We start from the raw sequence: 17,661 nt of genomic DNA, 5'->3' as shown, positions 1-17,661 counted from the left end.
CCAGATATATGTTTTGCAGTAAACACTCTTAGCCAATTTCAGATGGAGCCAAGGCATGATCATTGGATAGCAGACAAACACATTTTGAGATATTTTCGTGGGACTATACATCATTGTCTGAAATACGTTGCAGGAAATAAGATTCAATTATTGGGCTACACAGATTCAGATTGGGCAAACAGTGATGCAGATGGAAAAAGTACTATAGGTGGATGTTTTTGTTTGGGATCCTTTATGGTTTCATGGATGAGCAGAAAACAAGATTGTTGCATTAAGTAGTGTTGAATATATAGCAACCAGTGAAGTTGGTCAAGAAGTAGTTTGGCTCCAAAAGTTGCTTTCAAATTTATTTGAAGGACCTTTGGATTCTACCATCATATGTTGTGACAACCAAAGCTACATAAGGTTGACAGAGGACCTGGTTTTCCATGCAAGGACAAAGCACATTAATATCAAGTATCACTACATTCAAAGCTTGGTGTGTGATGGGGCCGTGAAGCTACAATCCATCTCCACTAACGAACAAGTAGCAGATTTATTGACAAAGTCTCTTCCTAATAGGGAGCTTAAGTATTTGAGAGACAAGCTTGGGTTTGTGAATATCTCCTCCCTGGTTGAGAGGGAATGAGGGTGGACACTATATTCTCCTTGTGTCAGGTACTATGGCCAAGACTAACAGTTGTAAGCCTAATAAAGGCACAAAGGAGAATGGTGGATTGGATAAGCATCTAGGACCAATATTCTTTGAGGATTTGTATCCAAGATAAGAATAGTCCCGAGAACCGACATTCTTTGAGGATGTGTATCCAAGATAAGAACAGTCCTGTGACGACATACCTGGTGAACATCCGAATGGGGTATGTGCCTAGAGAGGCAGTGGTGTCCAAATTTATGCCTCTAAGCATTGTGCTCTGAAATAATGGAGAGATAGATCTTGATAGTCAAGGCCTTGCTATTTTTGACAATGTTGGTTATGATGATGCTTATCAATTCAAACCCTTATATGAATATTACAATTTGAGAATATCATGTTGTGTCATTATGAATACCTCCCTAATTAAGAGGGAGTGTTGAAAATGTAACTAGTGTTAGTCTTCATAATGTAATACAAATATACCATTGATGTACTTATTATATTTATGTATTATATTCATCATTATTATTTTTAATTCTAATGAAAGCATGTTCTTCATGCTTATAGGGTTAATTGAGTCAAAAGAGAATTTATTGTGTCAAAGAAATGTAAAGTCCCGTTTGGACTTTTTGTAAGAAAAAAAAATTATTTTTGTTTAGAGTCAAAGGTCAAAATGTCATATCACAAGATCAAGTCGACCTCCCTTGGACATGTTGGCCCTAGGGGCAGCTATTCAACCCTCCTAGACATGTATATATACAAGGCAATTCGACCACTTTGGAGACCATTCATCACTCATCATCATATCATCAATTTTTGTGCCAAGATAAGAAGAAAAACCAACGAAGTCAAAAGAGAGAGCATAAAAGTCAAAGGAGAGAGAAAATTCAGGTTTCTAGCTTGTTTATATTCACATGTGCAAAGGTACTAGGGAAACTCTGCAAAATATAGGTCTGAAACTTCAGGTTCAAAATTCTGTGATTTGACCAAATTTGACAAGGTTTGACCAGCGTTGACTTTGTTGACTTTAACTTTGTTGGAGGAGACTTGGAGGTCTTCCTCGTTCTAAGGGAGTTAGTTATACTTAGGGCTATATATAAAATGATTCTATGGATTGGTCTATCAAGATGGAAATGAATGTTTTTGGTTATTTTATGGTATCCATCATATGTTCAACTATGCTCACTTGTGTTTCGATGCTAACAATGTGTTTAGACAGCAACTCTCTTGGAATTCATTAACTTCTATAATTCCATGGTTATCCAACACGTTATCAAAACTATTGGTTTAAGATTCAACATGTTGTCTACAAGTCATTTTATAGGTTATCACTTACAAACACTCTTGTTGAGTTGAACCTCTCTAGTAGATTAACTAGAGGGTTCGACTTGACGACTAAAACAAGTTTTGAATTTGCAAAGTGATTGTGAATTTTAAGCAATAAATTGTGGCTTTGAATGACCATGACTATGGTATGTAGGCACAAGACATGGGAACATTATTAAAATGTAAAACACTTTGTGCAATTTACAAAATTACAATTCTAAATTCTAAGGATGATCAATAGAAGTTCATCACTAACAAGAAGGATGAAGCTACAAGAGTAAAGACCAACATCTCAAGGGAGATTCTCTTTCATACATGTGAGATTAACCATGCAAAACAAGTGTGAAAGAAGATGAAGACTCTATTCAACAAATTCAACAAAAGTCAGATTATGCAAATGAGAAAGAGTTGATTCTAAGACTAAGGAACATTTAGCTCAAGTCAAAGAGCTACAATTGAAATTAAGTGAATATGGAAAGGATTTTATCAAAAAATATGGTTAACTTATAGAGGTAATCTTGATGAATCGAGAGACACCCTATGATATATTTTATTCAACATTTTGTGACAGTTGGGCTTCCAAAAAAGAATATGGAAAGGACTATACCTTTGATTCTTTATGAGGTTTGTTAATTAAGGCACAGGAAAAGTTGCTTGATAAAGGGAAACTTGAGATTAAGCAACAACCCATCTCCTTAAGGACAAAGGTCGACGGGACCATAGAGAAAGAGGTCAAGAATACAATCAAGAGAGAAAAAACAAAATTGAGTCAACAAACTAATAAGAAAAAGCATGTTAACCGTGCATCAACTCAAAAAGGTAAGAAGAAGAAGAAGCCCATCCAATAGTGTGGAAAGACAAGACATGTTGAGAAGACTTGCTGAAAGAAGACTAAAATATCTCAAGAATAAGTTTAAGAAGTTTGAAGGCGAAATGTCAACTAATTGGTGGAACAACTTGCAACATCAACTTTCTAAACATAAGGGAGATAACTACACTTTCTTTGCTAGTACTTCTAAGGAATTGCACACTCACACTTCTAAATGTGAGTGGATAGTTGAGTCTAGCTAAGGATGCTTCTCTACTTTCTTCATTAAGTAAAACTACAAAAGTAGAAATATTTGTTGCAAAGGATTATGCACTTACTATTGATGGTTTATGTAAATTGAATGTCAAAATGGTGTGATCATTAATGTGTATCATTGATCCAAAATGGATTCAACATAGCCTCCAGATCAAAAGTCTTCAAATACAGGTGAAAGTGGAATCATGTTGAAGTGCTCGTTAATACGGAGCCATGGTGCAAACAATGGGTAAATCCGAGTTCGGATAAGGAAATTAGAGTCAATTAAAGATTTAGGCCAAAAAGTCAATACCTACGTCAGTGGAACAGGTGGCAACCTAGTAAAGAGTCACAGGTTCTTGATGATGTCAACATAGAAGGTGATGTGGCAGTGTGCGATTGGTTCATACCACAAGCGATGGGGATCAACGATCAAGAGCGGAGATCGTCCAATCAAAGGAGATCGACACATATCGCGTCGAAACATGCAGGCAGGTTATCCTGGAAAACGGACATGATAAAGTTATGAAAAAGAAGCTAAACTCTTTGAGTTTCGACAAGAGAGCGGTAAATGGTTTATCGCGTGCCTTCAAGGTAGGAAGCGGTTTTCGACCAAGAGCACGCGATTCCACTCAGCGCTCAACACATAGCCTCCCGAAAACCACTTTCTCGCGTGCCTTCGGAGAATTAGTAAACGTGCTAGTTGGAGCGCGAGACCGCGCGACAGCCGTCGAATCCCACATGACAGATCAACGGTGCGGAATGTCCAGATCATTTGATGAGCGAGACGCGATAGCTGTCAGATGGTCTGTTCTCGAGATCAACGTCGAGGAAAGGCCAGACAGTCGGGGTCCACCCCACGCCCGCCGATCCTTTCGTTTATAGTCTATTTCTATTATAAACGTATTGTTCCACGTTTATTGCAATTTGTAACTATATGTGTTATATAAACACCATAACATAGAAAAGTTGACAAGGAGAGGTGTTGTGAACCGTTCCAGGGGGTCTGGAGGTCAGAGTGACCAAGTACGGTCGAGTGTATACTCATTTCGACTCAAAGATTCGAGTTGAACACAGCGGTGAGATCCATTTTCATGGTTGAGACTCTATTTTTGAGCTCACACCTGTAACAACTATTTGAAGACATAATAAAGAGGTCAGCACTGGAAGCTAAAGGACCAGGAGACGTAGCCAGGAAGTTTGGTGAACTCCTTTATCAATTTTGGTTGTGTTGATGTGTTTGATTGTGTTTTTATAATTGTTTAAGTGTTTATGTTATTTGCAATCTTATCGATCCATTGCACTAAGTAACATAGGCAACTTCACACATAGTCTGTAGTACCTTTTTCAATTTCGGATCAATCATGCACCAAGCTTAAGAGCCAATTTGTTGTCTATATTCCAACTAACTTAGACATGAAAGTTGAATTATGCCCTGCTAGGTATTTTGTGAAGGATATTAACAATGAATCTATCATTGGTGTTGAGGGTATTCTTGACCCAAAGACCAAGTGTATAAGTTTTGTTATTTCCTTAAGAAAGATTTAGGACTAACTACACTCATAGCCATTAAAGACAACCAAAACAAAACTTGGCATGAGCCACTCAAACATTTGAATTTCCAAAATATGACAATTATGTTGAAGTTTAAAATGGTTAATCAACTATCTACAATACTGCCTCTTGATGGTGCATATAAAGGGTGTGTGCTTAGCAAGCATCACCAAGTTGCATTTGAGACAAGGATGGCATGGAGAGCAAAGACCTAGCTAGAACTTATCCATGTTGATCTTTGTCCAATGAACCAACCATTTTTCAGAGGTGCAAGGCATGTTTTGACTCTCACTGATGATTTTTCCCAATATATTTGGGTATATTTCTTGAAGAATAAGGATCGTTTCTTTGAAAAATTCAAGTTATTTAGCACAATGGCTAAAAAGCAATGCCATCGCCCTTGAAATATCAAAGATCAAACAACGGAAGAGAATATGTGAACAATGCATTTGAGAGATTTCTTGTCACAACATGGTATCTCTTGTCAAAGATCTATACTTTACACACCTCAACAAAATGGTGTTGCTAAAAGAAAGAATCAAACATTGGTCAAAATGGCACAGTGTTTTCTTCAAGCCAAAGTTTTCCAACTAAGTTTTGGGCAAAGGCTATCTATTGCATAAACTTCCTTCTAAACATAATTCTAACCAAAGCTATATGGGATGTGGCTCCTATTGAGAAATGGAATGCAAGGAAACCCTCAATGGTATATGCCAAAACATTTGGATGTATATCATGGGCTCATATTCCAAATGATAAGAGATAGAAGCTTGATGCAAAGAGTCATGCTTGCATTATGATGGGATATAATAAAAGGTTATAGGTTGTTTGATCCAATCAAACAACAAACTATTTGCAGGAGAAATGTTGCCATTGATGATCATATTTAAGGTATTGCTCTATTGAACTCCTCCTTTGGATGATTAAGCAATGAAATTTTAGATCAATTGTCTATCATCCATCAACTAGTGTATCAATCAACTTATCCACTAGACAAGCGACTTGCATGACAGATCCAACCTACAATCAGCCTACTACATCAAAGTCTATTACAAGAAATAGCTTGCTTGATCATTCGACCTTGATATCTTAGGGTGAATTTGTTGTAGAAATTCCTTCTATAAAGGACATTTGTCTTCCCTTCGGGGTGACTAAGACAATTTTAGCCACTATAGTGTCAATAAAGGTAATGTAAATAACTCAAGGAAAACTAGAGGTCAAAAACATTATGGTAATGTTGCTTTAATGACACATCTCTAAAGGCATGTGATCATGATACATATGCCAATGCACGTGGTCAACTTGAATGGGAGAATGCTATCACTGTTGAGTACAATTCCTTAATGAAGAAAAACTTGGTATTTGGTGAAAGAATGTACTCAATTCGGTGAAATGAAAGAATGTGATGAAATGTAAATGGGTCTACAAGACCAAACTTATATCTGAGTTGTTGAGAGGCATAAGGCTCAACAAGTAGCAAATGGATTTTCCTAGGAGGAATGTATCTATGACATCAAGACCTTTTGGCCCTGTTGCAAATACAAACTCTATTCCATTGATTCTTTCACCGATTGCTCATTTTCAATGGGAGTTACATTATTTGGATGTCAACGGTGCTTTCTCACATGGTGGTCTCACTAAGGAGATTTATATGGAGCAAACCCCATGCTTGGAGAAGGATGGAAATCTTGTGTGTTGACTAAAGAAATCCTCCCCTCCCCGAGAGTAGCATGAGAAGATTGAACAATTCTTTCTCGATTATGGTTTCAAAAATTGTAAATCAAATCACAGTGTTTATTTTTATATGTAAATATGATGATACTTATTTCACTACATGTTGATGATTTCATCATTAATGGAGGTACAATTGATCTCAATTTCAAATTAGTAAATACAATTGAAATGACTAACCTTGATCCATTGCATTTCTTTATGGGCATCCAAATTTCGCAAATGGAAAATAGTATCTTTATTTCCCAACCTAAATATGTGATGAAGCTATTATGAAGATTGAAAATGAAAGACTATAAACCATGTGCTACACCTTACAATCAAGGGTGAAGCTAATTAAGGAGTGTGATTCTCCATAAGATGATGCTACTCTCTATTACCACATTGTAAGTAGCCTCATTTGTTCAGTCAACCTCATATTTCCTTTATTGTTAGTGTGGTCCTTAGGTTCATGTTGCAAGCAAGTTTCGAAGGAGAGCCACATGAATGCTACAAAGATCATTATTTCCTATATCAAGAGTATTTATCAACTTGGAATAAAATATAGCAACAAGAATGTGAACTAGTTAGTCAAACATATTGACACATGTTGGGATAAAGAAGAAGATGACAAGATGTTGATCTCTGGCTATGCGCTTCATCTTGCATCCAGACCCATAGTTTGGTCTTGTAAGAAACAAAAGGTGGTCTCTTTTTTGACCACGGAGGCTTAATATAGAGGTGCAGTTAATGCTATCACAGAGATGATGTGGATTTGCATCCTAATGGGTGAGATCTAACTTCCTTTTGAGGAATTGACTATAGTGTATTGTGCTAATCAAATTGTAGTACAAGTAACTAAAAACCTTGTTACTCACAATAAGATGAAGCATGTGGTGCATCATGCCCATTATTTGAGACAATTAGTACATGATACTATTGTTTCTCTTCAAAAATCTATTGTTACTTTAAACTTTTGAAAATCCTTCAACTCTATACCCCACGAGGGTTTGTTCCAAAGGCTTAGAGGCATCGACATTTCTGATACAATCTTAACCGTAATCATACACCTATACAAATCAATCCTTAGTCGTCTTTGTATTATACACGAGATGTTCGACTTTATCAAGAGTACCATTGGGGTTAGACAAGGGTGCCCCCTGCCTCCCACTCTTTTTGGTATCTACATAGATGAGCAAGAGCCCTTTTTGCATGATCATATCCAAGATAGTGATGCATGCCATATCCACCACTTCTTGATATTTATACTGCTCTTTACTAATGATGTGTTCCTCTTAGCCTCATCCCCGAAGGGCTTACAAATAGCTAGATGATTTGGCACTCTTCTATTATCTTCAACAGTTGATGATCAACCTAGATAAAACCAAGGTGACGATCTTGAATGGATTGAAGAAGGTACTATTGGATCATTATTTCTTTATCAAAGAACAAGAGATTGAAGTCACCATTACCCCTTTTTTTTCGCGTGGTTCACAGACACCTTCGGTCAACGGGTGGCGCTACATCCACTCGACAAATTTGGGCTTGATGCCCCACGGCCTACTACAAGACCTGACCCCAAGAGCTTTTGGGAATTGATCCTGTGACCTCCCATCTGGCGAGGCCCCGTCTTGACCGATTAGGCTAACCCTTGGAGCTTGAAGTCACCAATACCTATACTTATTTGTGGTACAATTCTTAAGGCCACACTTCAGTCTTTGACATGCTTCTCAACCTCGAATCAACAAAGGTTAGGGATCCTTAGCTGTTCTTGAGAAAAGGTGTTTTTGACATTGTTTTCTGGACATTCCGTCCAAGATGTCCCTCACAGATTCCCTTCTCCAACCCACAATTCTTTATAGCTCAAAGGTTTTTGGCCCTTCCTTACTTGAGGCGGATTGGGCTTCCACCGAGATAGTGCAGACCCTTCTCTTTTGACATATCACCAAATGCAAGTAGACAATACCCCTCACAAAGTTCAATGCCTAATTCTTCTAGCTTGAGATCGTTTTCCTCTATATTTCACTTCTACATCACATTCACAGTTTCATGATTCAACAAACTATCAGGACTAGTACCAATACTTAGCCTATAGTTTATTAGAGTCCATTCCCTTATCTAGCCCTCCTGGTTGTACTAAATGTTGGTTTGCAGGGGTCTCATACCTTTTGGAGTCTATTAGTATTTTGATGGATAAGCTTCCTTCATTCAAATACTCCCTACATGCATTTAGTCACCCATTACCTACTAGGCAGAAATTGAACAGAATGATTCAAGATGACATTTACAAGCAGTATGCATAGGGTCACTTAGACAAACCCCCAGGGCAAGTTATGTATGAATATGGCTAGGCAAAAATTGAACAAAATCATTCAAGATGACATTTACAAGCAATGTGTGGGTCACTTAGACAAACCCCTAGGGCAAGTTACATATGAATATAGCCTTTTATGTTGATCACTTCATAAACGCAATGGATGAACTCATTACCCCACCCACATACACATCTCGTCATTGGGAACACTCTTTTCGTGACCCTCTTAGCCAGATTCAGGTGGGCTCACATAGATTTGAGTCGAGACAAATCACCAAATGATATGGACAAAGAGGACTGACCAATTGTGTCATATTCGTGAGGTCAAGACATGGAGCACTTCATGTTCTACTACCCCATTTACTATGATGTCAAAAAGAGAATCCATTGTTTATTCAAGGGGACCCAAACCTGATTTAGTTTCTTCAACTACTAAGACCAGAGATATTTGACCTTATAGATACAAGAGGCCTTCATGCTTCATGCCCACATTCTCTAACCTCCTAGACCAAATTTCATCCAAAGGATTACTTCCTTCTTTGCAATGCTCCATTAGCTAGGGACACAAAGAGACAGAGTGATCACAACATTGCCTTTAACTCTAGATTAATGTGGATCCTCCCCATTCCCCAAAGATCTCAGTGACATTGCTAGACCATATCCCTCAATGACATTGCCAGACCATCAAACCCTTAACATTAGGCAAATGAGATGACATAGGCATTAGTGGGGGCTTACCTCTTCCATACAACAGTGTAGTGTACAGAGTAGATCTTCACCCAATTCTTCCTCAAGACATCATTTTTTTTTTAGTTTCATTCATTCAACCTCAGCTGTCAAGAGAGATGGATCTATTAGACCACGACATATTACATGTATATTCTTTAATACCTGGATCATTTTCCTTCTATATATATCCCTTCTATTGACTTTTGAGTAGCTTGGGAGGTACTCCAAGCCCTAGGGTTCAGGGTTTGGAGGGTGAAGCGCCACAAGAGTCACTTGTTGGCTTGGAACCCAAGGTTGGGGTTTTGCACCCATCGATGTTTGGGCCAAAACCATGAGGCATTTTGGACATGTGATGGATGGAGATGATAGAGGATAGCGAGGAGAATCCAACGCTTCGAGAATCATCGAAATCCAAGATGTCTTTGATGAAATATGACTTTTTAAGTTGACGGTGAATTTTTTTGGTGTTCAAGTAATGTAGGCTTGAAGTGAAATTAGCCAAAAGTCACGTCTCTTCACTAATTCGTTGAGCCCTTCTAAAGTGTATAAATAGAAGGTGGATGGAGTCATTTTAGACATCCAAATGTGCATCCATTCTTGTGATATACATCTCTAAGGCAACGTTAGATTTGAGGACAAGACATGGGAGAGAAGGGTTATTTTGGGCATGTTTGTCTCTTGATTACAGGTCTGAGATATTACAGAGGAAGCTGCATTGCTTAAGGGCAGTTTTGGGTGGTGTATAGGCCTAATTCTTGTGGTATCTTTCTCCCACAAGTGAACCACAGCTAGGCAGACCTGCTATAGCTAGGCCACAAGCCTAGAGAGCATTGTTTAGGAGGCTGAGGTATAGCAGAGGGCCGCAAGCAAGTTGATGTGTGAACAGGAGGTTGTAGGGCAGCGTTTGAAGGCCTGGAAGATGGACAAAACAGCTAAATGGGAGAAGGTACTGGTTTTGGAGAAGGCCACACAGTTTGGGAGGTCTCGAAGTGAAGAAAAAAGGGTTGTAGTAGGCAGCTAGGAAGGCCTAACCAATGACCTAAGTGCAAAGAAGAAACATCAGCCCTTGAGTTAGCAGAGGTATGTATTTATGTATTTTTGGATGCTAGTTGGATGGTCCATGTGTGGACAGATTGGTTGCAACCTGTGGGAACCAATTGAAAGTCTTGTCTTGGTGATTGAAAGCCTCTTCTAGGAGCAGATCTCACAGTGATTGTATTGGGCATCATTGGATTGGTGGAGGCAACGTGTTGGTAGCTCAAAGTAACCTTAGATCAGCGTGACAAGAAGGACATTGACAGTTGTGTGTTGGGTGAAGGATTGAGCCTAATGTGTAGCTCTTTAATGGACGAAAGAAGCTACTAGCTTCGCAGTTTGGAGCTCAAGGGTTGGCCAGCCTAGAAGAGCAGATTGGATAAACCTGTGTTCATTGTAGCAAAATCGACTTGCAATAGTGATAGGAGGCAACCCTCCTGGAGACTCTATGTGTTGTCTCTTGATGGACTAAGGGGCAACTAAAGAGCAGAACGGGAGTGAAGGACTGACAAGATGAGATACGACATAGAGACTGCAACAAGATTGTCAGTGTATCTTGCATTCTTATACTTGTGGATAATTGAGGGCCATGATCCCTTGTATGGGAGCCCTAGACAGTTGTATTATATGTTGATTAATATAACGAAGTTGGGTTGATATTTTGTAAAAAGTTCTCTATACTTGTGCATGTGTGATTTACTATTATTTATATTCCAATGTGCAAAGTAGCTTTGTTGAGATTCTTAGTTTGGTAGCATTAGAGATTTTAAGATTATATCCTAGATTCCAAGATCGTGGAAATTGAACACCTCCTATTGCAATTGCCTATACTTGGAGTCGAGTGTTTTTCATGCCTTCGCATAAATCTCAAGCTTTAGTTTACTTAATGTATCTTGCTCTTTGTATAGGAGACATTTTGGTGATCACTTCATATAGGTGAGGGATGAACTCATTACCCAACCCTCATACACATCTCACCAATGTTGCACTCATCGTTCTCAGCGCGAGGAAAAAATCGGAAAAAAATTGTAAAAATCGGGAAAAAATCGTAAAATACAAAAATATTCATTTTTTTCAATTTTTTTTAATATCTAAAGCATCTACAACATAAAATAAATACATTGACACATAAATATGATAAAAGAACTAATATATAAGATGTTTAATATCATTTCTAGTGCCACATCACACATAACAGTGAATTATGTCCTTAATAGTAAGTCCTGACTCATGACTCATGACTCCCAACTCAGCCTCAAAATATCAACAAAAAATATAATAATGTATCTCATATCATGAGTCATAATATCATATACAATGAAATGAACCAAATAACTAAAGTCTAATACTACTAGTTTCCTTTGCCCCTCTAGATGTAGAGGTCGGTGGAGTTGGCAGCAGACTCTGTTGTGCTCTAGACGCTGAAGAACTAGGAGCTACAGGAGGTAGACCACGTCCTCTACCGGTGACAGGGGTAGCTTGGGTCACCTCCTCCTCCTCATAAAATAAAAAAAAAAAAAAAATGCGATTTAATCGACCGATAATATCTCCGATTTGAAAAAATCGTGATTTTCCGATTTAATCGCGATTAGTGCAACATTGCATCTCACCATTGGGCACACTCTTCATACCCCTATTAGCCAGTTTCACATGGTCTCACATAGCTTTGAGTCAAGATGAATCACCAAATGATATGGGCAGAGAGGACTTGTCAATTGTGTCATCTTTGTGAGGTCAAGACTCAAGACATAAGAGCACTTCATGTTTTGTTGCCCCATTTACTATGATGTCAATGGGAGAATCCATAGTTTATTCAGGGTGACCCAAACACTAATTAGTTTTTTCAACTAACCAAACCAGAGATATTTGATCTTATACATACAAGAGGCCTTTAGGCTTCATTCATGCCCACATTCTCTATCCCCTTAGACCAAATTCCATCCAAAGGTTTACTTCCTTCTTTGCAGTGCTCCAATAGCTAGGGACACCAAGAGACAGAGTGATGGCAGCATTGCCTTTAACTTTAGATTAATGTGGACCCTCCCCACTCCCTAAAGATCTCAGTGACATTTCCATACCATATCCCTCAATGACATTACCAAACCATCAAAGCCCTTACCATTAGGCAAATGATATCTCCTAGGCATTAGTGGGGGGTTACCTCTTCCATACAACAACTTAGTGGACAATCTAGATCTTCCCACAATTCTTCCTCAAGACATCATTTTTTTGAGTTTCCTTCATTCAACCCAGATGTCAGGAGAGATAGATCTATTAAACCATGACATATTACTTGTATATTCTCCAATACCCATATCCTTTTCCTTCTATACATCTCCCTCTTTGTGTGATTGCCTATACTTGGAGTCGAGGGTTTTTCATGCCTTCAAATAAATCTCAAGCTTTAGTTTACTTTATGTATCTTGCTCTTCATATAGGAAACATTTTGGTGATCACTTCATATAGGTGAGGAGCAAACCCATTACCCAACCCTCATACACATCTCGTCATTGGGCACACTCTCTTCATTTAGGTGGGTTCAGATAGCTTTCAGTCAAGACAAAACACCAAATGATACAGGCAAAGAGCACTTGCCAGTCGTGTCATCTTCGTGAGGTCAATACATAGTAGCACTTCATGTTCTGCTGCCCCATTTACTATGATGTCAATGGAAGAATCCATTGTTTATTTAGGGGGACCCAAACACTATTTAGTTTCTTCAACTACCCAGACCAGAGATATTTGACTTTATACATACAAGAGGCCTTCAGGGATCATGCCCACATTCTCTAACCTCCTCCTAGACCAAATTTGATCCAAAGGATCACTTCCTTCTTTACAGTGCTCCCATCAACTAGGGACACCAAGAGACATAGTGATGGCAGTGTTTCCTCTAACTATAGATTAATGTGGATCCGAGGGACCATCCCCCTCCCCAAAGATCTCATTGACATTGCCAAGCCATATCCCTCAATGACATTGCCAGACCAACAAATCCCTTACCATTAGGCAAATGAGATCACCCAGCCATTAGCAGGTGGTTACCTCTTCCAGACAACAACGCATTGGACACTTTAGATCTTCCACCAATTCTTCCTCAAGACATCATTCTTTTCAAGTTCCCCCGTTTGACCTTTGATGTTAGGAGAGATAGATCTATTGGACCATGACATATTACCTATATATTCTCTAATATGTGGAACCTTTTCCTTCTATACATCTCCTTCCTAGTGCAATTGCCCATACTAGAATCGAGGTTTTTACATGCCTTTGCATAAATCTCATGCTTTAGTTTACTTTATGTATCTTGTTGTCTATATAGGAAACATTTTGGTGCTCCTACTTTGTATTGATATCATTCGCTTGGTAGACCTGTTGACCTACTTTTGTGGTGGTCATTGACTAGACATTAACAGAATTATCTTGTCTCATCTATCTTATGGATTTATCTTGTTTATTGCTAGACAAATAACCAAATCGCAGATATCTTTAGAAAGACATTAACAAAAGCTGGGTTTGTGAAACTTTGGGCTATGCTTGGACTTTAGGCAACTACAATTATTGAAGGGTGTAAAGAGACAATTTCACCTAAATCTCATGAGACTTGTGCTTACAAGGAGTTGTCAGAATAGTGTGTTTAATTCACCTCTAAATCTTCTGGAGATAGTAAGTGTACAATCCAAAGTTGACTAAGGAGTTTACTGAAGAAGTTGGCTAGGCATTCAACTAGTTAGTTGATTAAACCAAAGTTGGTCCCACGACTCCCACCTTAGTCAATTGGTACAAAAAGATAGGCAAAGTTGACTATGTTCTCCCATTCTAACAGAGTTAGCTATACTTTGTGCTATATAGAGATGACTATATGAATCAACATATCAAGGTGGTGATACACGAAAGTTTTTAGTTCTTGTGTTATGCATTATATGTTGAGCTAAGCTCACTTGTGCTAAGCAAGTTGTTTTCCTTTTTTCTCCTTTAACTTGGCCTTTTCTGTGTTTTTTGCGTGTTTATTGCCCCTATGTACTATCATTTTTCTCTTCTAACTTGGTCTTTTTTGTGTTTTTTGTGTATTTTAGGCCCCTTTCTACTGCCTGTTGCTTGCAGGCCAGAAACCTGCATGAAACAGCCAACAGAAACAGTCGACTTTTTTTCAAGAAAAAAAGATAGTTTCCCAAGAATTGGGTTCCTTGTCCAAAAGAAGAAAACTAACATCAGAAATGTCATTTCTGGTGTCATTTCCATATTCGTTTCAGACAGTTATTTCACAGAAATGGCCCTACCAGATATTATTTCTAGTAATCAATAAACCATTCCTAATTCCAGAACAAGAATATATTTCAATCGCCTAGAGTTATAAAAGCACATCTAAGCATAAAAATATATCCAAAAGAAGATTTTTAGACATGCAAAGCGAGCTAAACCCAAAACTTCTTTCTTGCAGATAGACACACATGGATATTGCTTGCCCATTCAGTAAAGAGCTCTCCACTAAGATATCCTAGTCTATGCAGTACAAAAAGTTATGTGAATAAACAAACCTCTCAATCACTAATAATTTATTTCAAACAACGAGAGAAAATGCAGAGCCCTAAACTGAAAAGCAGCCCCAAAGCTTATATCCTTTCGAATATAACAAGTCTGGTTTATACGACTAGCAACTAATTTGATTTCCCCTCCAAATAAACATGATTGCCAAATGTAAATGTTGATATTTAAATTTTATACTGTATATAATCATACTTGAAAAAACAGAGTAGAAATGAATAGATAAAAGGAACAGCAAAACAACCTCCTTTTCACCGAAGCTAACGAAAGAAGGAACGACTTCAGTTATCATTGCTAGGAACACAAAAATGAAAGCATGGGCTGTTGTCTACAGTAAAACATTAGTGATTCCAAAGCTCCAAATATCGAATAGGAAGTGCTGCTACATATCATGATTCCTTACCAATTGCACACTCAAATAATGAAGGGCGTTCACACTGGGACTGCCTTCAAGAGCATTCTAGTAAGTAGGAAGACAACAATTATGTGAAGAAAGGCCCTACAGCTATATTGCAGAGACATCTGCACAAATCACTTTCGACTGATGTTAAAGCAGCTAGATGGGGAAGTAAAAGCAGTCCTTATTAACCACACTATTCTAATACGAAACAAGCCCCTTTGAAAAGGTTCCATTGCGCCAACCCAGAATACAGTTAATCCAGGTAATGTCACAATACCAAAAACTACATAGGAGGCCCAGTGCATGACTGAAAATATGATGTTGCCGAATGCAGCCAAACACGCCAAGAGTTCACAAAAGATCAGAGGCAGAAGAACCCAAGGCTACTGCGCGTTAGACAGAGCCATTATCTATTTTCAATGTTCCTAACATACATTAGTACAGTTGTGCATAGTTCAACCCCAACGAGCAGAATATCCAACCCACAGAGACATTATCTGTTTTCAATGTTCCTCACATACATTAGTACAGTTATGCATAGTTCAACACCAAAGAGAATAATATCGAGCCCGCTCTGAGCTCGATCGCCGATTGTAACATGGCAATGCTCAGGGCTCCAATATAACTCTATGAATATTAGGCACCTATGTGCCCACCGTGGCTCAAGTAACTCTTATGTATATACTCCCCGAAGAAGCGGGATACGCTCTCCATTTGTGTGCATCTAAACCAGGTTGCACTGTTTGCTCCTTAACCTCATAGAATTCAATAATAGTAATTTCAATAATTTTCCCAGTGATAGTTACTTTCAACCAGTACTGACCAAAAACCATAGCCAAAAAAATTCAAAACACCCAAGACAATAGATGCACATAAAAAGCTTGAAGACATGTCCAGAACTAATAACAGTAAATCATTATTTTATCCATTCAAACAATCCTCAAATTCGATTTTGAAAAATTCACATGTTCCTACTTATCCCCATGCTGAAAATAAAGAGAAACCAGGTCTCCAGCCTGAAGAAAATGAAAGGTAAAAGAGTGAAAAAAGATAGACCTGGCACAAATTGGACTGAGGAGCCCATGATACTCGCTTAACAACTTGATTCTTAGTGCGAGGGCGATTCAATGCCCCAATGCTTTCCATCACAGTCCAGAGTTCAAACCTCACGAGATTGCCTCTTCCAGTTGTCGAACAAAAGGTAACACTACTCTTGAAATCTGCTCTACTTGGGCTTTCTTACCATATAATGAGTCCTCTGATATTTCATTAATATCACAGTCTGTAATGCAAAATCAGCTCAAGGAAGCCAAACCCAAACATTAGAGTATAGTGTTCCAAACCAGTGCTCTCAAAGTGCTGAATAGCTTGATACTGAAACGAGGGTCATCAGGCTATCAGTGATAGAGAGTGATGTCATGAGATATTCAAAGTTCAGTGGGTTCTTAGATACAGTTTTTGCCGCCGCGAAATTTTTGCTTGGAAAAACATATTTATACTGGTCTGGATCGATTTTTTGGTTTTTTCAAAATGGCTATTAAAGATATATACAGTATCAGAGCATACCATAATCATGAGAGGTAAATAATCGACGGCAAACCTGGGGCAGCTCACGCCCACTACCTCGTTCCCCAGTCGTCTCTCGATATCGTCATTATTGCAGGATGGGCATATCCCGTGCGCACGTTGAAAGATTCCAACGGTTGGTATCTCGACACCTGTGCCCACGTTGGTCTTGAAATGCCGCCGCCTGTCTGTTTCGTAGACACCCTTCGATCGTTGTATCGAACGGTCGAGGAAACCTCGTTTTTCTCGTATTTTTTTTATCTTGAATTTGTTGGTTGGGGGGGGAAGCTCTGGGGTGTTGTTAATTATGTGTAGAATTTAAGATTGCAGAATCCATTGTGGAGGCCATCCTTACCATGCAGCCCTTCGTTACGGAACTTTGTCAGAGGTTTTGTTTCGGAAATCTTTCGCTCCGGAACTTCGAATGGACAAAGATTGTGAGAAATTTATTATTTTTATATGTTTTTTATTTCAAATATTCTTGCGTACAAATTTAATAGGGTAGAGGATTGTATTTTTTTTAAATAAAAAATATTTTTTAACAAATAAAACAGCATTGTTTAAATAAAGTTATGTTTTGGAATTTTGGGGATTTTTTTGAAGGAGGTTTTAAATTAGTTTTTTATTATAAATAGATTTAGTAGCTTAAAAAAATCAGGGTGTTTACAAGTAATTTTGGTTAGAATTTGGTTAGTTTTCAGTCGAGCCTATTTACGCATCTTTTTAGACGATTTCTGAGGTTTCCAGCTTGGGCATGTCAAGTAGCCGTAAAACGCACTAAAAGT

The 17,661-nt window shown here is 38.3% G+C and overlaps 1 protein-coding gene across 1 annotated transcript in view; it reads right to left on the bottom strand.

Annotated features, from left to right (window-relative positions):
• Nucleotides 1-17,116, bottom strand: part of LOC149261956 (zinc finger CCCH domain-containing protein 6-like) — a 39,508-nt gene extending 22,392 nt beyond the window's left edge. The window contains exon 1 of the mRNA XM_089372622.1: nt 16,367-17,116. Coding sequence (XP_089228748.1) covers nt 16,367-16,456 — 90 coding nt within the window. The 5' untranslated portion in view covers nt 16,457-17,116. The remainder of the gene's footprint in view (nt 1-16,366) is intronic.
• Between the last annotated feature and the right edge of the window lie 545 nt (nt 17,117-17,661).

This window comes from Pinus tabuliformis, chromosome 6, assembly GCF_031772625.1.
Source record: "Pinus tabuliformis cultivar Carrire ecotype Pingquan chromosome 6, CPIR1, whole genome shotgun sequence".
Taxonomy (NCBI): Eukaryota; Viridiplantae; Streptophyta; class Pinopsida; order Pinales; family Pinaceae; genus Pinus; species Pinus tabuliformis.
Note: the sequence above shows the minus strand (reverse complement) of the source record. Positions and strands in the feature narration are given on the sequence as shown.